Source organism: Falco cherrug, chromosome 3 (assembly GCF_023634085.1).
Source record: "Falco cherrug isolate bFalChe1 chromosome 3, bFalChe1.pri, whole genome shotgun sequence".
In the NCBI taxonomy this organism is placed as follows: Eukaryota; Metazoa; Chordata; class Aves; order Falconiformes; family Falconidae; genus Falco; species Falco cherrug.
In genome coordinates, this window is record NC_073699.1 from 57,006,021 (window position 1) to 57,031,397 (window position 25,377).

The 25,377-nt window shown below is 47.6% G+C and overlaps 1 protein-coding gene across 2 annotated transcripts in view; it reads right to left on the bottom strand.

The window, feature by feature from the left end:
- The window catches only part of CABLES1 (Cdk5 and Abl enzyme substrate 1), an 80,568-nt gene extending 58,458 nt beyond the window's left edge, over nt 1-22,110 (bottom strand). Inside the window, exon 1 of one of the 2 annotated variants that reach the window (XM_055704629.1) lies at nt 14,981-22,110. In XM_055704629.1, the coding sequence (XP_055560604.1) occupies nt 14,981-15,513 (533 nt within the window). In that variant the 5' untranslated portion in view covers nt 15,514-22,110. The remainder of the gene's footprint in view (nt 1-14,980) is intronic. The other variant, XM_055704628.1, reaches the window with a different exon arrangement.
- Between the last annotated feature and the right edge of the window lie 3,267 nt (nt 22,111-25,377).

The following is a 25,377-nucleotide window of genomic DNA, read 5'->3' on the forward strand; positions in this document are numbered from 1 at the left end:
CATAGACATTAAATGCAGACCTAACAACTCCGATACAGATTTTGAATTATCATCGTGTGAAACTGCTAACCTTATAATACCACACATCTTGGATCATCTGACTTGTGTGTCTGTCTGCATATTCAGCATCACAGCCCCAAGCTGAAAAAACACAGACAGAGAAGAAAGAGATTCTTGTTTCCTGGTAAAGCTTCTTGCATTAAAGAACTGAAAGCAGGGCAAAGGGCCCATTCAAAAATGTGTCACAAAACACTTCACCGCAGACCCAGGAGCTTTGTTGTGAGAGGGGAAAGAAAAAAAAAAAAAAGGGGGGGTGGTGGTATTTTGAACAACAATATTGCCTAATGGGATTATGTATACACAACAGTCTCCATTTGCAATACCCAACCAGGGAGTTGAACACAACCTCAGGTCTTACCTACGCCAGTACCAGTTACATCATTTTATGACAGATATTAAGCAAACAGGGTATAGACCACAAAGCTGCTACCAAAGATACTTGATCTTCCAAGGCGGGTATCAGACAGGCAATTAAAGAAATAATATTCCTCCCCAAAACAATACATTTTGTTATCTGTAAATACTTACCTCTTTCTTCTGGCTTTAAATAGGAGCTCAGGAAGAATATGATTTTGCAATGTATTTTTGGTAACTTAAAGCTTTCAAATTATATGTAAAGTAGTATCTAGGTAAGTAAGCAAAACACAGAAAATAGTATCCTGACGACAATACTACAATGTATGGAGACAAACTGTTAAGCATCCTTTTGAACTTGCTTGCACACAAATTTTCTCTGTATTTTGCCAGAAGGGGTACAGAGAAAGAGGCCCTAGAACTGAGTATTTCCCCTTCCTAATTCCTTCCCTTGTTTTTATTATATGTGAACTAATTTTGCACCTAACCACAACAAGCATAGCATGCTTTGAACGTTTTTAAGAAAAAATTAAAAAATTGAAAAACAAATTTGGGAATAGAACCGCTGCTGTTCTAGACAGAAAAAAATTGTGATTTAGCAACTGGAAAAAACTTAACCCTGCAACTCATAAAGAATAAATACAGCTATCAATACAGAATAAATATATTTGCTTGTACTAAAAAGGACAAATATAATGTGGACATACAGCTACTGTTTGAAGTAAAGCATTTCTACAGCCTTCAGTGACAGCTCCAGCCATCCCACCATGCTCCAACAGGTGCCACACAGCCTCGCAGATTGCAAGAACAGTGTCAGCAACAAAAGGAACGGTCAAGTAATCCCTGTGCCCACAGTGAAGCTTTCCAGAGCAAGAGGGTGTAAGGAGGCAGCAGCGATAGCGAGGAGGGGAGCAAACCAGGGGTCTGCAGCCGATGCTAAGGTTCTCCCACAGCCGATGTTCAGGTTCTCCCACAGGAGCTGCCGTGGCGCAGCCAGCAACGCTCCTGCCAGTGGTTATCAGGATGCTTGATCCCAAAAGCAGGAAACCATCTGTACAAGTTCAACAAGTCAAATGGGGGATGCAAGTGCTAACAGAGCAGCATTCAGTTACCTGTGACACAGCAGTAAGGAGAGCTAGAAAGATTTCCTTTCTTGGGCAGGATCTGCTAACTGCTATTTGGAAAACAGGACATTTATATGCCTTTAGCTCTCCTCTAGAAGCAGCAGCACCTTACAAAGAATCTATCCAGCAAAGGAACCAAAAACGCAGTTCTGCTGCCATCTCTCCCACTGCCCAAGCACCCACAGCACTTTCCCTTCTCCCACAAGTCTCTGCAGAGGAAGAAGTATGAACTAAGTGTCACTACATGAGGGCCATGGCCCCCACAGCAGCAGAACCCCCCCAAATTATACAAAACTTGTGTTGTTTTGTTTCCGTCATCCTTTGCCTCCTCAGACCTGAACAATAATGAGCTTGTCTAATGTGGAGGGGAGAGGGAGATGGCTTTGTGCTTGGGTGGGTCAGAGCAGACACATGCATGGATGTGTTCTCCAAACGCTGCCTGCATCTGGGTGGGAAAGGGGAGAAACACAAATGTGCACGCGAGAAGCACAGACAGCAGGCCAGAGGAGAAGCGTAACCCTTGACTGTGCGAAACCCTAGTGCGGTTCCCCTCTTGCAAATCTTGGGTGGGACCCAACACGAAAGCTCGTTTGGTAGCTACTTCCATAGGAGTCACAGGCAAAATCTTGCCTTATTGCTTCCACTGAAAGTGAAATTAGCTATACTTTGTACAGAAGTGCTTTTTTTCTTCTTTCTTCTCATTAAACAAATGAGCCCTCCTCCCCAGACATCGTGAAGAGAAACCACTACTTCCTCAGCCACTGCATGTCTGTGTCTAAAAACAGCATGGGGCAAGGGTAAAACCATGCTGGATATGACAGTAGACCTCTGCGTTGATCAAGCTCACAAACTGCCATCAACATGTGATACAGGATTTTGTAATTTTGGTTTTCCTCTTTCACCTTTTCCACTAAACAGAGGGGAAAGATGTGAATAACTGTAATAAAAAAAAATAATCCATTTTCACAGAATCTACCACATGTAGAAATTAAGATTTAGAAAGTCTACAATGGATCAGTAAAAAGAAACGAGATGCCCAGTGCTCCGATTCATTAATCAAAAAAATAAAATATTTTCCTTACAATATCTTTTTTAAACCCACAGTAGAAAAAGGGAAGTCAGTAATTTCTAGTGGAAGTGACTAGGGAGAAGGCACCTGAATTCACAGGGCCAAACAAAAACTGCATTAACCCAAGTGGAAGGAAGGGTGTGATAAATTTTAATTAGCTCATCATTAATCCCTTTGTCCTAGAACAAGGAACTGTGACTCTACAGGCGTACCTCCGTCATGCTTGGCTCTGGCTCAGAGACACGCTTTTGAAGCGAGTCTTCTGCCCATGCCCGCTTACAACGTGCTGCTCTCTGCAGCATGGAGCAGCCCTGGAACAGGAACGCTTCCCCTCCAGTGGCAGGAGGCCAGGTGACACACTGCAGGAGCACAGCACCTGTCCTCCAACTACTGCTGGGTGTCCAGGCCACAGGGCCAGGCTAGAGCTGGTCTGAACATCCGCAGCGTGGACATCTGGTCCTCAGCATCAAGCTTCTGGCTCTACCAACCCGCTCCTGCTGGGCCATGCTGCTCAGCGACATGGGCACGGCCCTTCTGGATGGAGAAGGCCCAATTCTCTTGCAAAGGCTCCAGGTTTAAATAATTTATAGTGCTGGTGGTTCTTCTTTAGCTTTGTTTCAGCACGCTGGATGTTTAAACAGCTTGTGCAAAACAAGGAGTGCAGCCTGGTGGGACCGATCATCACCCCACAGCATGGCATGGGAACATCAGGCAAGGAGCTGACCAAGCCTCTGAGATGTCTTTTTTGTTCCAATTCTACGCTCACGCTGGAAACTACAGCTTGAAGAGCAGTCAGAGAATTACATTCACATTGCATTAGAAAAGCACAGCCTGCACCTCAGTTTTCTACTTCTTAAGGCCTACATCCCTCCACAGGCTAAGATGCAAAGGATTAATAGCGCCATGGCCTCGTAAGTCACATTTCAAGTTTTACAAATAGCATTTGTGTCCATTTCTATTGATGTATCGGCACAAAGCAAGCTCTCTGACCCAGTGATTAAACCAGAGGTGTGCTGTTAACTTCAATAAAAGCAGAACCACAATTAACACAATGCCACCCACCCGCTCCCTAAAAAAATGCCAGGAAGGACAAGTGTACAAATGGGGGCATGTCCGGACGCTGTGGTAAGCAGAATTTGTGAAAACCCATAAAGCAAAAGCACATGCTGTCTTTTCAAAGTGAGATTTTTCACAGGAGCTCAAAGAGTTCCTCAGAATTCATAGTTCAGAGGCTTCTTCAAAAATCCCAGCTTGAATTGCTCGATTGCTCCGCTCTCTTTAGCTGGAATAACACAAGACTGACATCTAATTCAGAACAAACGCTGGAGAAGTGAACTCAGGTCTTCATTAGCATAACCCCACATCCTGGGAACATGGATGTGAGGGTCAAGAACCGCTCAAAAGCTGCATTTCTTCTAACAAATGTAAGTGATACACACCAAATAAACCCAGACATAACCCTGTTGAAATATTCCTGGGGATCGTACAAAACAGAACCGCAACTGCAAGACAACTGTCAGTGACATGAACAACCATGCCACCCTCAACTGCTGATATCACATTCATTTATCCAGTAAGATACTTGAGATATGCAATCGCTTGGCAGATTGAAAGTATTACCTCTGCAGCTAGAACAGAAAAGACAGGCCTAATCCTGTTCTCATTTGTACCAGAGCAACCCTGCAATTAATTCAGAGCTCGTTCATTTTCAGATGCCTCGACCTTTGCAAACACACAGTGGCTCACAAGGGCTTTTTCATTCCAGCCTCTCTGCTCCCACCCCATCCTCCCCAAAGGAGTAAATCCCAGTTACAAGCCACACTGTTGTGCACTGCCCTACTGCACAGAACAGTTTGTGGGCTTGGGGCTTAGCTCCTGAGGGATATGGAGGAATAACTGAGCTTGGTACAGCACTAAGCACAGCATCAGTACCACACCATGAACAAAATCCTTGCTCTTGCTGCAAGGCTACATCCTTCCAGGAGAAGGAAGCTTGCAAGCTCAAAAACTCACTGTGAGGAAACACGCATTTCTGTTCACATCATCCATGCAACTTTCACGCAGAGCATGAGGACAGCAACAGAAAATATCACCTTGAAAATGCCTATTTAAGGGTGCTGGCAAATTCATACCATTTGCATTTTTTACTTTTAAATGCATTTGCTCAAACTCTGCTCCCTGTTACACCCTAGCACTTTCTTTGACTTGAATAACCTTATGTCAATAAGGAAACTAATGAACAAACAAGAAACCAATATTTATAATAATCTATTTAAATCAAACAGAAGCAAAAAACCTTGGACAATAAAGTCTGCTCCTTAAAATCCATGTGCACAGACACTTGCTATTTGTGAGGCTGTTCTTGAGTTCTGCAGTACCTGGAGTGCCTTCTAAAATAGAAAAGGATTTTATCTTGAGGCGAATCATGCACACAGAGAAATACAGGCTTTACAAAGAAATCTCAAGGGTCATGATGGAGATACTTGACAGTGGCACTCTGTGTTCTGCTGTAAATAATTCTGCCTTTTTAAGTAATCACCTTTTAGCTGCCACTTCTGCAATAGATTATGCCAAAAGATGACATTCTACAAACGGTCAACACCACCAACTGAAAATAAAAAAGGTTTGATTTAATTAAGAAAACAGCCTTATAAAATACAGGAGGCTCCTGAGAAACACAATGAGGTGAAGACAGGAGGTTATGTGAACTCCATTTTAGAAAACGTAATTATACCTTTGTGTTTTAAAGACCATGCTTCCAAGACTATTAATAGCAGATGGCGAGCTTTCCACGCCTTTTTACATAACCTGCTGCAGCACCTGCGCAACTCACCTACCCAAGCAGTTAAACCGTACTTTGCACTGCAGCATCTGAAAGCTGTTTTTCCACTCTTCCCATTACCCAAAAAACACCTCTGTATTTTACAGTCAGAAACAGTATCATTCACTTAAGTAAATCTGGAGAACTACGATGTTTGCTTGTAACTACCAAGCCTGCTTGACTCTTTGCCACATCCCAGGCATCAAGATGGAGTCTTCCTTGTCACGTAGCTCTGTCACCTAACCAGGACTTCACTCCCTGCTGTGCAAGTCCACCGCACCCCACAGACACGTGGGCAAAATCCTTCTGTCACCTCGCATTTGCTTAGGTGTAGCTGATTGCAACCGCAACAGAAAAAGGAGGAAATTAATCTCCTTTTCTGTTGGATCAGTAGGTACTAATACAGGAAAAAAGTTTTGTCTGAGAGGGGTATGATGAACAAAATGCAAGGAATAAAGTTGGTGAGTAAAAAAACCCAAGAGTAAGACATTTCCAAGACACATTTCAGACCCCAGCTGACATCTAGCTTCTGCTTGATGTTACATTCCTCAGACAGGCTGAGCACAGCCAGGTGGGAAGCGCAGGTTCCTAGCCCACGCCTCTGTGAAAAGGAGTAACGAGAGATTCTTGAACCACAGGTATGGACTGTATTTACGTACACAGAAATGTATGTATGCAACACAAGCAGGTCTGAAGGCAAAGGGCCTTACGTGACATTCATCTCCTGGTTCCGCCTTCTCTGTCCCTACATGTGCTGGGGGTATTGGATAAAACCAGCCATCCTGCCAAGTGACACAACAGTCCTCTCTGAGTGGCAAAGGCATCCTAGGTCCCTGGGCCAGTGATGCTCTGCTCCCCCCTCCTCCAGCACTATGCACCCAGGAAACTGAAATGCAGCAAATCTCCCTCTGAAGCAGGCTGGTGAAGCTGTGCTGCTTGCACCCTTCAAAGAGCACACCACCATGCTGGGGTTACAATCGGATTCTCTGCTAGCAGCCATGGTGGGGAACAGGCTGCCCCAGTGCTGTGAGTTATCTCTGTAAAAAGCAATGGTCGTAACATCTGATCCTCTCATTGTGAGGAAATTGAAATCCATGCCACCACGCCAACACGATGTGGCACTTAGGGGTATATTTTTAGTGGTCAACTAGGCAGTGTCATGTTTATGGTTGGACTCTATGATCTTAAGGGTCTTTTCCAACCTAAACGATTCTATGATTCTATGTACACCTCATGTCAGACAGGGAGACAGCTCAGCTCAGAGTCTCTTACCTCCTTCTCTTCCCTTCTGGTATATTAATCTCTACATGATCCAACTTTGCTGGAGGGCTGGGACCTCTCCCCGCACTTCCACCCTCGACAAACCCACCAGGAACAGTGATGCTGGGAATGCTAGAGCCTCCTGCATGTTAATCCAGCCACTTTCCTTACTGGGAGCTGCTGACCCTGTACCTGCAGTGGCTCTTTCTCTATCCTGAAATGGGAAAGGAAATCATGTCCCAAGGAAGGGAGAGGACAGAGTGACCATCACCAGCCTTCCCACACTGCAGAAGGCACAAGCTCAACTCCAAGGACAGCAACAGACCTAGTGGTTGGTACCTGCTGAGGCTGCATTGGGGCACTGCCACTGCATCCCAGTATGGCTTCTCTGTCCTTTGTGTCTACACAAAGATATGTGCACATATGTGCAGCTATGTCTGGTGTAGCCATACACAGCTGATGGCATGCGGATGGCTGGAAAAAAAGTTACCTGCACGCAAGCAGGTTGCAAACCGAGTGGCACTACTGACTTCTTGGTGCTCAACATCCCACTCAAAGCCCAAAGAAAGGGAAATGCAAGCTGAAGAGCTTCATCCCTGGTCATTATATGCAGCTCAGTTCCAGCTGCATGAGGTGGTGCAGAAAGAAGTCAGCATAATACCCACCTTACAGTTTTTCCCTTTAACACAAAATCAGGGGCTATTTTTTTGCAGGAAAATTTATCCTTCTTTTGAGTACCTTTACCCATAAACTGATGTGCCTATGTCTGATTTAACTTGACAGCATGTAGATCTGAAAACCTAATCATATTTACCTTGGTAGTATGATTATCTGTGGAAGCACCAAAATGCAATCCATCGTTGTCTGAAGAATTATTATAATTAAAGTTCTCTAGTTTTCTCTTTTTTTAATCCCACGAATATTATACAGTAAAGTCCCTGATATTGCCAAGATTTACTTACTAGCATAACTCTATACACTGGTGCTTGATTTAACTGAGTAATTTTATACATATGTAAATGTACAGTTCAGGCTTTGCAGGATCCTAGGTCAGAAAGGACATAGCTTCCTCTGTCATCCAAGACAAGTAGGGGAAAACACATTTCAGTTGTTTTGGGCGTATCTTTTTTTCCTCAGTTTCCAAACACTGCTAGCCTAATCTATAACAACATGAAGGAAAACACAACCACTTGCTAAGAACATGTGTTTGCCCTTTATATTCATGTATGGCATGAAAGGCTTTAAAAAAAAACAACAAAAAACACTTCTGCTAGAAAGGAAGGCAGCCTTTGCTTCACTTTTCATTCACTTTGAAACTTTCCACAATAGAAAACCTTCCTTAGGCAAACGCTCTGACATACAGCTGCTAAGAGCAATGTTGACTTTGAAATAGATCATGAGAATAGAAAATACATTTAGCATTCATGACAGGAAAGCAGCTGCTACGAATATAACACAGTAGCCCCTGTAGAGGAACCTTACAGTTCCTTAAATATGTACTCCTCTAAATTTGCATATTGCAGCCTGAAAAGCAAACCCTGAGAGTCCTAAAAGTTTCCTACTGGCCCACTGTCACACTGTGTTTTCTCCAGCCACAGGTGAAATTTTCTTCTCCTAGCTAATTTGCCAAGCTCTTTACCCTACTATTGCAGCAAACAAAACTTCTGCTAAGGCCTTCTTATGAAATCAAATACCATTCTTTAAATTTCTAAGTGTGTTATTTGCAAACTGCAGGCCGGCAGACAGATACTCTCCATATGCCAAATTATGTCATTTCCATTTTCTAGGAATAGTACTTCCTACAGCAAACTGGCAAGGGGCTCTTTAGCTGGGTTGTAAGAAGAGCCAGCTCTGTGTCTCGCTGCACCTGCTGCGCTGCTAAGCCTGGTATCTGGTGGCAGCCCCACAGCCATCAAAAGCAACTCTGGGTGTGGAAGAGAGATTTTGTCAGAAGAAAGGACTGATCTACACCCTCAGAGGTACTAGCGTAGTAGTCCAGAGGTGAATTTTGTGGATATTCGCATATAGATTTCTGTTGGCACCAGCTTGTCCTATTTGCAAACAGAATCCGATTTCCCATACTTATCCCGGGACAACCTGGTGTCTATAGAAGTTTCAATGTGTAGAAGTCCCAACGTGTGAAACCAAACTCCTGTATTTTTAGGTTAAATTAGGAAGATGAGCCTTTATGTTTATGGTGGAGAACTTGCCTGAGAGACTACAAACACTGATATTGGGAAGACAAAAATTTTAAAAAAGAAAAAAAAAATAATCAAAGTTTGGTTCTGCTGCTCACCTTACCTGCTGTCACACTCACCACTTTACAGAGCCTCTGGGCAGCCCACCTGGTATTTACTTCTTTGAAACAAGGAAGCTACAGAATTACTAGAGGGTTGGGGTTTTTTCCTTTCACTTGGGAATCTCATATTCATGTTTCAGTTGTTTTGAACTGTTCAAAGTCAAGCTGTAACTCTACCAGAAGTGTTCTCAAAGTCATAATAATTACAAATTAAAGCATACTTCCTATCCAAAAGCTGTCATCAAACTATAATTCGTCATTACCCTATCTATCTACCACCAAACTACGTTTTTGTGATGGTCTGGAGGGCTGATGAGTCACATGGTTTCTACTGATTTTCATCACTTCAAGACGCTTGCAGCAATATTGTGCAGCAAAAAGCCATGTAGCGGGCTCCTAAGGAAAAAGGCTGGTCTGGCTGCCTGCACAGGAGCTTTGCTGGTAAAGAAAAGGGCAAGAAGATAGCTCAAGTAAAAGAAATGCCCCAACCACATAAGCAGACCTGCTGAAATGTCTCACTCTTCCACCCTCCTGATGGCTAATGAGGGGTCACTGCATACCAGCTACACACCTGCACGGTAAGCTATGGGACTTCCCGAGGGAGGGTTGGACATCGAAAGCTTGGAATTGGCAGCCAGCAAAGACAGCCAACACAAACACGACTCTTCACGTGTTACCGGCTCAGCTTTTCTCACAGGCGTAAATGAGCACCCACCCAAGCTGAGCCCTCTCACCCATCCAGCTCCAAGACCGTCTCACTCCAAAACCTGGCGGGTTCTGAGGCTTCGGCAGATGCAGCTCCCTCTCAGCATCTGTGCCTCTGTGAAGGCGTCTAATTAATCCCCTGGTAGTCATGAACACTACGTTCTGTCCCAGCTCCTCGTCAGAACTGACAGCAAAGGGTTTTTTTCCTTGTCTGATGAATATTACCTTTTTATCTGCCAGAGATGCTTGCTAAGTAGTATAATAAAAGCCTACAACATGCCAGAGCAGAATTCCACAAGATTTGTTTTTAAAAGCTTTGTGTATAAAGAGAACAAGGCTGATGCACCTCTGCAGTCCATTGCTATGCAATGTTGTTTTGCAGCGACTTCTGAACCACTGGTCAACTTCACATAAAATCTGGAAGATGACCACATTTCCACAAGTTTCAAAGGAAGCAGAGGGAAGCACAAACCTGTGCCCTGAACAAGGGAAAAGGCAGGCAGAGACCAACAGTGATGGATGCTGGTCAGTGTGATGTGGGGGTAGCCGTGCTCAGCACCTGCACAGCTCAGACAGCCCACCGGCAGTCAGCGACTGCTCCTGCACGATTCGAAGAAACCATGAGGGCTCTGCCTCTCAGCGTGCGGGTGCCGAAGGGCATGAGTGCACTCAGTGTCTCTCCCAGGACACCTGGAGCAGCCTGCAACTTGGGGTGGAGTGGCAGCTATTAGGAAGAGCATCAAAGCCTTACACGGAGCCTGTTAGCACTGAAAACAGGCCAGGAGGGACCTGTCCCAAGAGATGGAGCAGGACGCTGTTGCAACTAGTGAAACACCCCTTACTACCCAAGTCTTAACCCTGTTGTTGAACATCCTCTCTTCAGGGTAGCACAGGAAGGCCATTTACTCTCCTGAAGTGACAGCTGAAGTCAGTAAGCATCCCCTTCTTTACAGGCAGCAATCATCAGTGGTATACAAGGTCACACACCTATGAAAAGACTTAGTTCAGCATGTGTACTTCCCATTCACTTGTCAGACCATTAAATTGCTGTTTTCACGCTATTCTTGTCCACGTCATTCTGAAACTCAGGCTGCCTGAAGGGCTTTAGGTTCAGTGAATAGCAGTCTCCATCACACACAAAAGGTCCGATGTGCTTCCAGCAGCTCACAAGCCAACTCCTGATGCTGGGATGACCCCGCAGGGTGGACGGTGCCCCCAGCTCTTTGTTTTGCTCCTCTTTCAAGACTCTTCCTGTAAGACACTTGTTTCTGAGAGACTCTTCTTTTGTCTCCAGCATGTTCAGTTTGGAGGCATCTTCTGTGGGGTGGGCTCCGCCTGCACTGCCCGCCCGCCCAAGGCTGTGGAGGACCAGGCTCTGACCTCTCAGCCCTCCACCATGAAACTAAATGGTGGATTCAGAGCTCCTCAGCAACATCCAGGAGGCTTCCTTCAGTGCTAAAAACCCATCGCACTTTGCAAGTCCTACAAAAGCCAGGCAAGTCAACCGTTCCAGCATCTCCCTTCACTGCATCTCTCCCGAAGATCAGTATGGAGGCCTTGCACAACTCTGTATTTTCTAACGGGTAGAAACAAAGAATCTTGGCAAGCTTTACTAATCATAACTGAGATTAATCTTGTAGGTTAATAAATTGGGAAGCAAAATCTATTTGGACCATGATAACTTCAATGTCCTTTTGAGTGGACCTCCCCCCAGTGATTACTCAGCAGATATTCCTGCTTCCTTCCCAGCACCAGCTGCTCCCAGAAGGAATTCTCCTGCCCATCTGCCTTCAAGCCTGACACAACGACACAGACAAATGCAACTGTAAGCGATGTTTAAACTCCAAATCAAATCCCTGATTTTATTCCTTAGAAAAAAAAAACAACAAAAACAACCACCCACAAAAAAGCATGCACTCGTTTCTAACCAGCTGGCCCGCTGGAAAAGAGCTTACACAGAAAATGAAACTTCGCATATGGGAACAGCAGTATTCTTCCTAAAGAAAACTATGGCAACAAGAACTGTAGGCAGACAAAAACAAGTACCTGGGACCATCACCTAATCTGCAGGATCTGAGATTATTTTAAACCGGTGTTGGTGAAACCTTGTTCCACAGAGCTCCTCACTAACATGAAGCTATTAAAATTAATTATAATTTGACATGAAGGAAAACCTGGCAGAACCTGGCCCCAGTTTCCAGCGCCTCCTGCCCTCAGCCACCCATTCATCACAAAACTGAAACAAACTCTTTTCTGCACCAGACAGGAGCACAGGAGCCTTTGGCACCAACAAGCTGACTTCTGAACAAGCGTGCTTTTTTTTTCCATTTACATATAATTACATACTAGCCTCCGAGCAGCTAGAAGCTCCGTGTTCTCTTTTTATATCATTTGTTTCTTATGAATACACATAGAGCACAAACCCAAACCACATTAATGATAACCTTGTTAAATATAAACTAGTATGCAATTATACAAACTGCTAACACAAACAAAAAAGCCGGGAAACTCTGATTATATGTTCACAATGGTTTCTGAAAACTAAATAAAAACAACAACAGGGCAGCCTGTCTTGCCTGATACTGTAACAGAAAAAGGTTTCACGCTGTAACTTACACCTCTCAGCACAGAGGACTAGTCTGTCAAACATCGCATCAAACTCAATTTCAAGCCCTTTGCAAGGAGTGGAAGGGTGGGAGGAGACACAGCAAGAGGCCCACATGAACTACAGAAAAAAAATCTCCGATTCTCCTCTCTGCTTCTCTGCATCCTACTTCAGGTGAGCTAATTAATGCCTGTCTCTGGGCAGTTGCTGACTCCCACCCCATCGTGCCGAGAAGGGCAGGCCCCATGCTGGGCATTTGGCTCCTCGCTCTCCATGAAGAGAGCAGCAGCAGGTCTGCTCGAACCCTCTGTTCCTGGGATTGCGCCAGCCCTGTGCACGCCTGCGATTTATCTTCTGTGCAGCCAAGAGTGAACCCAGCAATCGGAGTCCCTACCATGTCTTTTCATTGAGATGATGAGAAGCGAACACTTGATACAACCTCCACAGTCTGCAGCTGTCCGTTCCTGATGTTTAAAAATACATACCTTTTCCAGAACAGAAAAAAAAAAATCAACTGAAGGCAGGCCAAAATCTGCCCCAGGCTGCACATGTACAGCATCACGGCAGCCAGCAAAGCCGGGGGCATAACCCAGAGCTCTCTCCTGCACCAGTGCCAGCAGTAAGCAAGTGCTACAATAGAGAGCCTCACACTTGTTAGTGGAGTAATGCAAGGTCTCCGCCACAGCTGAATCTAGCACTCAAGAAAATAAAAGAGCATGAGAAAACTAGCACTTTCCTTACATCTTACACCACAAGAAAATACACAGCACAAAGGAAGGGTGTTATAGCACTGGAGGGGCACCCTGACAAGGATTTCTTAGGTGACCTCCCTTGCTATGGACCCGGGCTATCCATTCCGCCTGTCTGCATGCTCGCAGTATGGCCAAACTTGCATGATGCTGGACTTCTAGGGTGTAAGTAAGAGCAGTAATTACCTTTGCCTCTTAAACTTCACACAGTTCTCATGTAACAAAGAAAAAAAGTATTGGTTGTAGAAGGAAAAATTTTGAGAGTGGCAAACATGGGCAAGGGAAAATAATGACAGGGAAGAGGAAAGGCTGAGGGAAAAAGTGATACAGGCGAGATCTGAGCATCCTTCCCAGAACTGAGTGCAGGATCAAAGCATGCAAGCAAGGAAACAGGAGGATCCTTGGAAATCCATAAAGGTAACACAGGAATCCTGCATCAATAGTAAACTGATTTGGAAAGCTGAGAAGAATCCAGCCTCCTGAACACTAAGAGTGTACTACCAAGCACTTTATCACCAACAAGTAAGAAGTTCAAGAGCAAAAAGGAATTCCAAAATCGTGGTCTGTGGGTGACTTCTCACTCAGAAGGCCATGGGCAGCAGCGTGCAGAACCACATCACAGACCAAAATGCACAAACGTGTGTGTGTGTGTCACGTTGCTGTGCCGGTGATCCACGGCGCAATTAGAGGGTTGTCACCGCAGGAAATGTTTTGAGAGACACATGATGGAGAGAAGATGGGTGGTAACCCACAAGCAGGCATTTTGCTTGGGAAGGTGGGGCTCCCTAGCACAGCACCTGAAAAGGGGCTCAAAAAGCCACCAATACAATCCAGATGGAAGAAAAAAAACCCCAAACCAACCAACCAACGGTGGGGCAACACAGCTAAGACAACTTTCTCCTGGAACACCTCCAATCTCTCCAAGCTGGTTGGTTAAGAAAGGGATTTTTCTAGAGCAATCTACGCTCAATTACCCTTATAAAGCCTTGCGATAGCATGTGACTCAAAGTCTACCTATTTGTCCAAGGGAGAAACAAGAAGGGAGTGTGGCAAATGGGGAATGTGGGAGTGGTGCCCGATGTGAGTTTGGGGAGAGCAGTCATTTCCTCCAGCTTCTTCCCCGGTTCTCTGCCCCCCACCCACCCACTTTGATACCCGAGTATGCTGTTGAAGAAACGAAGGAAGATAATTTTGTACCCGTGGAACAATTAACGCATATGCCTTTGTACGTCTTTACATGACTGCATCTTCTGAGCCAGAAGTGTCAGCGTTTCAGGCAGGTGAGGTTATTCCTTTGGGAATTAGAAGGCAAAAAGTACCCGGCGGCAAGGCACAACCCAGAGGAACACGAAGTGCTTGTAGATAAAGAGCTTATTTAGGGCGGGAGCGAGACGCCGCTTACACCACGCGTGTGCACCCTGATCCGTGGACACCGACGCAAAGATCCCCCTCCCCTTTGCGGGCTACAGAGCCGGCTGCGGCGCGCCTGGCTCAGGGCTGGCCCCATGAAGCGGGGCAGCAGGGCGGGCGGGATCCGCCACCCGCCACGGGAAGGGGTGACCACCGCCGGGAGACGCGCTCGGCGGCCGCCAGGGACGGCGGCTGTGCAGCCTGCCGCCCGCACGGCTTAGCGGGAGCCCGACTTCCAGGCACTCGCGCCCAGGCGTGCACGGCCGTCGCAGCCCGGGAGGCTGCACCGCGGCAGACCTGCCCCTGCACGCTCGCACAGCCCCGCCGCTGCCGCTGCTCCCCCCGGCCAGGCGGCAGCGGAGCGCCCGGCCGGCCCGGCGGAGGGAGGCTCCGCGCCACCGGCGCTCCCGCCCCGCGGCTGAGGGGCCTCCCCGCGGCCGCCCCCCGCCGCCCGGCCGCCGCCCGCCCTTCCCGCGCATCATCCCCGCATCCCGCGCATCCACCATCCCCGCGGCGCGGCTTACCGGGACCGCTGCAGCTCGAAGGCGGCGGCGGGGCCGGGCTGCCCCAGCTCTCCGCTGGCGCCGGCGGGGCCCTGGGGGCTAGTGCGGCCGAAGGGCGCCGGCAGCACCCCCGCCGTGAAGGAGTTGAGGCGGCCGCGGCTGCCCGCCGATGCGGCGCCCAGGAAGGCGGCGGCCGGCACCTGCACCGCGGCGAAGGCGTCCTCCTCCTCCTCCTCTTCCTCCTCCTCCTGGGCCCGGGGGGGCTCGGCGGGCGCCACCGGGGGGCTGCCCAGCCGCGGCGGCGGCGGCGGCGGCGGGACCTGGCGGGGCCTGGCGGCGGGGCCGTCGTTGCCAGGCGGCGGGGGCCGCCCGTCGAGGGAGATGCTGGTGAGGAAGGAGAGCGCGGCCTGCCTGCGGCGGGGGTCGCTACGCGCTGCCGGCGGCTGCGGCGGCCCCGGCGGCGGCGGCGGCCCCTTCCTGGGGCAGGGCTCCGCCGGCGGCAGGGGCCCGGCGGCGGGACTGCCGGGGCTGGCGGCGGTGGCGGCCGCCGCCATTGTCGGTCGGCTCCCCCCCCCCCCCTCCCCGCTGGCCGGGCGCTGCCTCTCGCTGCCTCCCCCTTAGGCGGGCGGGCGGCGGGGCACGGGTGCCGTCGGCCCGCCGGGATGCATGGGGGTGACGCGGCGGTGCCCTCCGCCCGGCCGCGCCGCGCCGCGCTGCCCCGGGCCCCCGCCGCCCGCCCGCTCCGTATTTATAGGTGCAGCCGCGCCGCGGAGCGCCCTGTGCAATAACACGGCAATCACGTGTGGGAAATGGGGAGCTGGAGGAAAACAAAAGCCCGGCCAGCAGCCCGGAGGAGGAGGAGGAGGAGGGAGAAGGGTGGGTCTCGGCGAGCTCCCTCCTTTCAACCTCGCTCTCTTTTTTTTCCCTTTCACCCCCTTCCCTCCTCCTCCTCCTCCTCCTCCTCTTTTTTCCCTTCCTGGATGCGTGGGGGCGGGCGGGAGCCGGGGAAGGTGGAGCCTGTGCCCGTAGTACACGGCACATGGCCGTCGGAGCCTGGCACCGGCAGCACCGGACCCGGGGGTTGCGGCTCGGCCCGGCGCGCCCGCGGCTGCGGCTGCGGCACCGGCACCGAGATGCAGCCGTGCCGCGGAAACCGGCCGGGGTGCTGCCCCGCGGCTTTTCACGGGTGGGGGCCGGTGCCCGGGGCACCCGGAGGGCGAGCAGGGAGAGGCGGGGGGCGCAGCCGGGGCGGCCTGCTGCCGGGCAGGGCGGGTGCGTGCAGGCAACGTCGCACGAGTTCCCTAAACCATTAAAGCAGCCCCCCCAGCCTTTCCCTCAGCCTCCTCCCCGACCCTGCCCTCTCCCCTGCACCACAGAACGTGCAATTATTTACTTTGCCCTCTGCTATGTAGCCCAAGCCCCAGATTTGTGTTCCCTGTCCTCTCCGAAGTTATGGCTGTCGTGCAGCTGAGTGGGTCTGCACGTTCCCTCCTCCTGCAGCTGCGGCTGGGGATGGCGAGTGGCCGGTCTCACCTCAGCACAAAGCTCCTTCGTTTCTTCATCACTTTACTTTGATCACACAACTGTGCTGCAAGTGTCCTGCGATGATAATTCCATCAACGGCTTATATAAGGGTTGGATAACAGATCCATACAAACAGCAGAGCATATGGTTGTTGCATGATAGCGACGTGCACCTTCTTCATAAAACATTACAATGACTTGTATTTATAGTCCGGTTATAGTTGGCAGATGAGTTACAAGCCATCCCAAACTCACAAAATATCGTAATGTCCCCTACAATTTTATCAAAAGCGTGCTAACTTGATTTTTAAAAAAGATTGATCAGCAAGGGGAACCTAATCCTATTGTCGGAGGAGGCTATGGACCCAGGTTCATGATCTTTTTGAAATTGATCTTTTGAGCATTCAGAGACTTTAGAATGGAGCTCTCTGACTTGGATTGATTTCTGAATGTTTGGCCTTTACTGAGTGCCATAAAACCTGAACTTTAATGGGCCAAGTCCCAGGGGTGTGCTCCTTATGTAGTAAGGATGCTGTATGGGCAGCATCCTGGGCAGGAAGCAGTGAGCAAGGGAAGAGGAAATGATGGAGGACAAGGATGTTTCCCAGATCCCACCTTCTTAGAAAGGTAAGTGCTATTTTGAGATGGACATTCTCATTTCAGTCTGCTCTCTTGAGGTTTACATTGATGCTGGCTTAACAGAGGGCACTGGTGTGCCTGTCCCTGTGGCATGTCAGAGATGGATCATTTGGATGGGAAGTGGGTAGGCCTGAGTGCTAGACTCGCCTCTTCAGAGAAGAGCCCAGCTGGCAGCTCCCACCTGCTGGGTGGATGCTCTGTACCTCCATGGTTGCAGTGTCCTTCAAACTTCTGTTTTGGAGAGGAATTGCAGGCCTGCTGCCCCCTTTTGATGGGGCAGGCAATGCCCGTTTCTGCCCAGAGGCCCCATCCCTGCAGTGGAAGCCAGTGAGTTGTCTGGTGTCAGGGCAACGATGCACTCAGCTCCTGTGGAGGAGCTCCATGCTCCTTTTCAGACAGTACTACTTTTAAGAGAATTCAGGACTTTTTGGAGGAGGGCTCCTGGGTCAACAGAGAAATGTCCCAGCTCTGTAGCCTGAGAGCATGTTCACTGGATGCTGACATCTGGTCCAAGGACTGCTACTAGATGGCAGATAGGTCATGAAGCTCAGGCCTCCCACATTACAGCCGAGAAAGGTATACAGTGGGATTTTTTTTTCCTCTTGCATCTTTGAGGGAAGCAGAAACAGTGTGTATTTTTCTCTGGAGCTTAAAAACTTGCTATGGCAACTGAATCCTGGAGCATATTTTCCAAATCCAGCTTCTCATGAGATATAGGTCTGGGAAGGAGAACCACCACCGAAATGCCAGGTGGGGTTCCAGAGGCTGGTCTAACTTGGACAATTTTTATGCATGCAGAAGTGTGTAGTCCTTTCACAAAACTATTTGTGTTGGGTTAAATCTCTGTAGTTTAGTCTGTTGTAGGCATTGTTTTAAATGGAGCCACCACCTCTGTTCTGGAGCTCCTCTAAGAGCTGTCCCAGAGGAAAGTGTTACCCCCCACCTTGTCCACAGGTGCATCCAGATGCTTTTTGGCACCTGATTTTTTACTGTACTATCTCTGAGGTCAGGAATGCTTGTGTGAACAGTTGAGCTTATCAAACCTCCTTGCATCAGAATTAGAGGGGTCAGGAATAAATTGTAGGTCTTTGCTAGCTTGGCTCATTCAGCTGAGCTCACCTTGTCACCAGCGCAACCTTTGCAAATTGCGTGTCTGTGCTCACCAGCCTAACTACTTCGGTGGACCTAAACTGATGCCCGTGGTCTTAACATGCACAAGCCACCTCTGGGGACGACTGCATCTGCACAGACCACCTTTTCCAAAAATTACATTGATGGTGGATTAAAACATCCCTCCTACTGCATGTGAGAATAAATCTGTTTGAGGAAGCCACATGCAAGAAGAAAAGTACGACTTTTTCAGTCTGAAGGGAAGCTGGTTTTGATAACGAGTGGGGTACCAGAGTACAAAGATAATTGGCATGTTAGGAATATCAGGTTCTCTAGACCTGTTCATACATTTAGTAGCAAATTTAAATGAATGTGCACAACCTAAGGTGAATTTTTTTTCCAGCTACTTATGTCCTTTTGATTTGTGCTTAGCAAAGCTATAGATGATTACATATGCTATAGTAGTCCTGTCTGCTGGAGGGTATGTGGAAATATTACACAAATGGACTTTGCTGGTTGAAACTTTTTTCTTTGATGGGGAACCAGTGGTTGACTAGCGGAAATAGCAAACCTGGGAGGAAAGCCAAAAAGACATATTCTGGAAGCTTGATTCTGTCACTGCTTTTTCAATCATTTCCCTCTCCCGAGTTCTTTTCCAACCAACCAGCTCTACCCAAGTACAAGCAAATGCTCTTATTTCAGAGGTCACGGGCTTATGTAAACGGTTGGATGACAAGTGGTAATAGGAGTGGTAGAGCACGATGGCTTTTTCACCCCGTGCACCAAGAACTAGAAGACAGACTCATCAGTTGTGGGTGTTCGGAGACAACATGGAATTTGGGGGGCCCATTAACACAGGTGACTGGAGAGGCTGGCTTTAAAGAGATCAGAGAGCTTGGCGGGAGTTGGGACAAAAACGAAAGCTCAGCAATTTGCCAGTCTGAGAAGTGAGACTGGACAAACGGTGCCTCCGAGTACCTTGCCTTTAGAGGAGAGTTCATCCAGTGCAGAAGCCTCATGTTGACTTGGGTTTGCTTCAGCATGAGGGCAGTCCTGCTGCAGTGCGAGCGTGCGGCCAGCTGGACATGAAGAGCCAGTCCAAGAGGCCCCAGACCTTGAGCTAAAGCTGGGCTTCTGAGCCGCCTGCCAAGTCAAGCTTAAAAATACCTTTGCAGGTGAATTGAAAACTTCACCTGGAATTTGAGTTAGAGGCAAGATCTGTATTATACTGAGAGTTAACTCTGCAGGAATAACCAGTTGTGAGTCACCAGCGTGAGTCACCAGGCCAGTTCTTGAATGGCCTCAGCACAGTGTTTGCCTGCTTTAGTGACAAACACAAGTTTCTTATTGTCACTGATACTTGTTAGAGCTGCGGGACCGAGGCAGCTAGGGGAAGAAAAAATAAATGCAATTGTCTCTTGTAATTTTGGCAGGCTTGTTTTCTGATGGTTGGAATCAGTCAGGTAATGCTGTTACGCAAGGTTCAGCAAAGATGTAGTCTGATAATAACGCTTCTGCGCACTAGTTGATATTACTGGTGGTCATGGATATCACTATCAGATCCCAACAGTCGAACAGGTTTCCTGTAGCTGTGAGCACTCTTACTGTGCAAGACTTTGGAGAAACAAGAAGTGTGCAATCTTTATAAATGCTTTTTTCTTTCCTTCCCAGAGTCACTTTTCAGAAGCAAATTGCACTTCAAAAGAGGAAAGCAGTTGTAACATTGGAGGAAGACTTGGAATATGAAATCAGTAATCCTTCTGCTTAGAAGGAGCGTCTGGCAGAAAAAAAGTAGAGGGAGTTTGAACACATTTCAGTGAGAGCCACAGTTAAGAATGGAAATTGGATAAAGACAGTACAAATTCTTTACAAAAGACTAACACTGCGTCTGGATAGCAAAGCCTGTTTTGGTGCCAGGCCCTAACCTTCAGTCTGTTGTAAATTTAGCCTGATTCTCAGAAATGCTAAGTACTTGTGCTTCCCTTTGGTGATTTTTCAGGAGCCTCAGTGTTTTATTTGCTGAGGTCTGCCTTTGCTAATTTGAATGTAAAAGCTTGACACTACAGTGAGTGTCCCCTTGTTTGAAGAGCAGCGTTCCTTGGATTGGTGTAGGTCCACACTTGCCACTCTATGAAGAGCCTAGCTTTGTGTGCTTGCATTGTTCCAGGGTAGGTGCCAACACTACCAAGTTAACGTAAAACCAAATTCATCTATGGCAGCGGCAAAGTGGGAGATTTGTGACTGCCTAACATCATAGTTGGAGTCATGTGTGTGACGGCAGGGCAGGGCGTGCAGAAGCAGGTGCCCTCAGCGAAGACGAAATGGTGTGTTTGCAGATCAGCTGAGGTGTGGATGGTCAGGGCACCCAACCTGCCAGTTATTTTGGATGTCAGAGGTGTGGCATGCGTGATGTTTGTGCATGCCTTGAAAGGTTCCGGAGCTCTGCAGCAAGCTAGTAGTGCGCATAGGGGTGGTACAGCCAGCTCGATAGTCGTTTGTCTCTAGGAGAAATTAGGGCAATCTAGATAAGTCAAAACTGGCGTCCATATCATTACTCCAATAGTACCTTTAGGTGAAGCTGGTGGCAACAGCCATTTATTAAGAACACTTAACATTTTCCTTTGCTAGATCCATGCTAGATCCAATTCAGGCCAAAGGTTTTTTGGAAAACTTTGGTCAAAATGGTTATGCTGTCTCCAAGGGCAAGACGAAGAAAAACACATTGCTTCACCCACATTAGGAATTCTTGTGACCTTTCCTTTGAAATACCCCAGCATCCCAAGACCGAGACAAGAATTCAGGAGGTGGGCTTCTGTCTCTGAGGTGGGGCTTGGGGAAGGAGGAGGAGGTGCCCTTTCTGTCAAAATCCACCCACCTCTGTCCAGTTTTAAGCCTTTGAATCATAGCTTGCATATGCTAGCTAGGGACTTACTCCTGCCTAGCAGCTAAAACTGCCAATGAGGATATATCTTTATGGAGCGAACTTCAGCCTTCTGCGTTTGCTGAACGGGCCGAGCACATCCAGTCCCCAGACCTACAGGAGTGCTGGGAGGGATATTCCCAGCAGCTCTGAGGCACTGGGGAGTCAGCTGCTGGGCCACGGGTGCAAAGCAGCCAAGCGGAGCAGAGGAGGGAGCAGCCTGTTAGGATGTGGAGAGGGAAGGAGCTGCAGGAGGAAAAGATACCAACCTTGGGACTGATGCAAACACACGGGGGGCAGAGTGGGGGCTAAGGGCGTGCACATCCGACATGAATTCCCCCTCACACTTTTTTTGCATGCTTTTTTAAAGTTCCTCATTCAACATAAGCTGGCTTTGAGGTTTTTTTGTTGTTGCTGCTGTGGTTTGTTTGCTCTATATGCTATTGGATCCCTTACAGACCCACACTGAACTGGGAGCTCTGTTTTACTGGGTGCTGCTAAAATGCTCTCCCATGCCTTGTGAGCTTGTGGGATAACTAGACAAAACAAGGAAGGTGGCCATGTCGGAACTGCAACTGGAATGTGGCTATTGCTGGCTTCTACTGGAGCGATTAAATGGGAACAGGGCCACATAGCTCCTCCCTCCCTTGAAAAACAAAAACTGTGGGCACTTGTACAGAAAACAACCCCTGTCTCTGTTTGTCCTTGTCTTGCTGCAGCTTTCTTCTGTGAAATCAGGATTTTGTATTTCTTTTTTGCAGTATCATAATAAGTTAACATAGGCGTGAGGTTCAAAATAGAGTAGTCTTTATTAAATGAGGAATGGGCAAATGTCCTGTCTGCCTGGTAATCTCCTTAAGCAGTGCTGTAAATAAAAAGCAACTTGTAACTGCAGTAGCACAGAACGACTGGTTGCTAAAAAGAGGTTCTTTAAGGTTTTCATTAAGTGACAGCTGTGATTTGTCCTGTTCTTTAGCGTTAAGATTTCAGAGGAAGGCCTGGAAGAACATCCGTCTTCGTCATGGCATCTGTTAATTTTTAATCGCCTTGGGATAATTTTAAAAGAGGCTGCAGGTTTTTGAAACATTCATGTGAGCAAGTCCTTCACTTTGCTGGTTGCCGAGGGTAGGAAAATCCTCCAGTTCACAGGACAGTCAGACTGAGGAGCCGGGTGAGGGTGAAAACGCTGTTGACACCTTCTCAGACATGGTCTTCTATGAGTAAAAGCATTAAATAAATAGCATCTGAAGTTCCTGGAGGGACGTGCTGGTGCAGTGTTTCACTTCAGAGACTCTCCTACAAGTTCCGCTTGACTGGAAATGTTTAATATCCAAGAAAAAGAGGGGAAAAAGGTTCAAAGGATGGTTGGTTTTTTTTTCCTCTTGAAAATATTAAATTCTGGGTGTGTGACTCCAAGGGGAATGAGGGAGGCAAATGGAAAACTTTGGCGGCAGGAGCTGGAGTTTTGGGTTCGGCTCAATGGCATTTTTCAGCCTGCGTGCAATGTGGTATCTGGTGACTGCTGCACTTGGCTCACTCTGAAATCTCAGGGAAGGTTTCAGAACCCTTTTAACTTCGGGAGATCCTTGGTGGGTAGCACTCATGGTGGGCCAGTGTGGAAAGCAGGCAACCAGAGGGGAGAAATAAAACCCTTGCACCTGCATGGAGGTCTGGGAGCTCTGCAGCCACTTCTCCTTGCCCCCAGGATGAGGCATGGGTCCTGCCTGGATCCTCTAAGCAATACTCCCAGGAAAATACTTGCCACTAGCAAACTTGCAATGTAATAAAATCCAGCCGGATCAGCTCTGCCTCTGTCCCAGGGCGGCCAAAAAAACTGGCACAAGCAACTGAGCTGCTGAGAAGGAAGGTGGAATGGTGGTGACCTTGGTGGGGGGGGATGTGGGGACAGCCTCAGCTGTGGGCTGTGGGGCATCATGGGCAGCTGCTGCCCCCAAAAACCTCTGAGCTGCCAAATGCTGCATGCCTCTGATGCTGGCATGTGCCTGGCCAGGGGGTCTCATTGCAGGCTGGGTCAGGTCGCAGGCTTCCCACCACAGCCCCCCGGAAGTCTTTCGAGGCTCCTTGCAGCCCTGGGCTGCTGCCCTGGTGCTCACGTGGGGCTGCTGCCTGCACTTCTCAAATCCTCCTGCTTGCCTTCATGTTGGGAGGGGAGGGAGTCCAGCCCTCCGCGCTCCTGGGAGGAATGGCCATGGGTGCCCCAGCTCTGCACTGGGGTCTGCCGGGGCAGCTGGCTGCCATGGCGGGGGAGAACAGCAGCTCAACCTGATCTCAAATAACCATAACTTGCCACATGCACATTTTACATAATCCAATAGAAATTAAAGCTGCTAAAAATTGGTCTAAACAGGATACATTTCCCCTGTGAGTGTTTTTCATTCAGGAAAGTTTTGTAAGCAACATATGGAAATGACATAAATGGAAAGGCAATCCCCTGGCAAGACAGATCGAAAGTCTTCTGCTGTCTCTGCTCAAGCTGAATAGCACCTTGGTGCAATAATCTTCATGTTGAGATCAATGAGGCTGTTTAAATAAATGAAGCATTCAAGTGTAGAAGAAAGTAAGGGAAGAGAGACAGCATTGAAATCAAAAGACTAAAATACAAACCCGCTTGAGCTTCAAGGAAGGGATAAATCCATTAAGCTGTAAAGAAATAAGAGCTGGAAAGAATCTGTCAGATCCATTCTAAAATTCAGTACAAAAGAAAACTTACTTAGGGGCCAGAAAGCAAACTGAACGAAGCAGCAATGTAGCAGGAGGGTACAGCTTTCCTAGCATGGCATTTGGTATATATCTGGTGCATCTGCAGGTTTCTCTTTTGGGAAGTTTGACGCAGTAGTAATTCCTTCTTCTTCCACAGGAAAAAGTGAATGGTTTCATTCTAATTTACTCTCTGGAGGTTGCTGGTTTTTGTGCCAGCCCCTCAAGAAAAAAAAAAAAAGAAAAAGAAAAAGAAAAAAAGAAAAGAAAAGAAATAGCTCAAATACACACCAAAAGGAATTAACAACGTTTGGGCTTTCTCTCTATATATATGAACGTGTGCTTATGTGCGTGCGTGCGTGTGTGTGTGTCTGTATTTCACTTTGTCCTGTGGGGATGTAATTCCAACTAGATATAATAAGACATAATCCATACACTCAAACTGGAGCAGTAGAAGGAATACATAGCAGAATTATTCTGGTAGCTGTTTTTGGAAATGTTTTAGCCATCTCCATAATGCCAGTGTGACTGGGTTCCTATGGGAACAAGCTGCCTGAAAGCCAGAGGCTTCTGGCTAAAAACTTGAGGTTTAGCACAAACCTAAATATTCTGTAAATATCAAGTATTCTGCAGTATTCAGATTAAATTAATTGATTTTCAAAACTAATTGAAAGAGTTCTTTTCTACTCTGCCAGTGAGGCAAGATGCAATCAGCCACATTCAAACCATCATTAGGACTAACGAGTAGATTCTCAGTAGTAAAAGCTTGTTCGCACCCTCCTTGCAACCATGGTGTAACTTCCCAGAGCAGCACCCTAATGACTATGCCCCTTTTGAAAAGCACCATACTGCAGGAGTAATCCCAAAGGCTTTAATGGGACTACTGATGGATTAAAGTACTATTCTTTGTGAGGGATCATATTAAAGTCTGGCTTTATGTTAACATTTGCCTTAAATATATTATCTCCTCTGAAAAACAAGGTCTTGTGTTTTATATTGTAAGAGTTTTATGTTGCCTTAATATTGACCTGCAGCAGGAGCAATGCTTACAGAAGAAAACCCTGGAACTTCAAAAGTCTCTCAAATATGCTTTGAAAAGCAGGGGTTCTGGGGAAAAAAAGCATCAGTCTGACCAGTCAGTCAGAGACCAGAGCGACTGCTGCAGCTAGCTGAATACTTCTTTGAATCAGTATTCTGAGTGTTCATTCCCTGAACTGAAGCTGATCAAATGTATCTGTGCTTTATTTTTGACCTGAAGCTGTTAAAATTGCCAGCAAAGTAGCCATTATGCCCGTCAGTGATATGAAGGAGGCAGAACTTAACCTGCAGCTCTTTGCCAGCGGGTAATGAATGAATGGAAGTTACGGGGAGGCTGGGACTTGAATTTCAAGGCAAGATTGTAAATTGGGGGAAATATGCGGTTTAGTGGGATTGGATGGGCTGTATACATCAAGGGTACAGATGTAAATGAAACCTCAGGTGTGGTCCCATCTTGTCCCATCCCATAC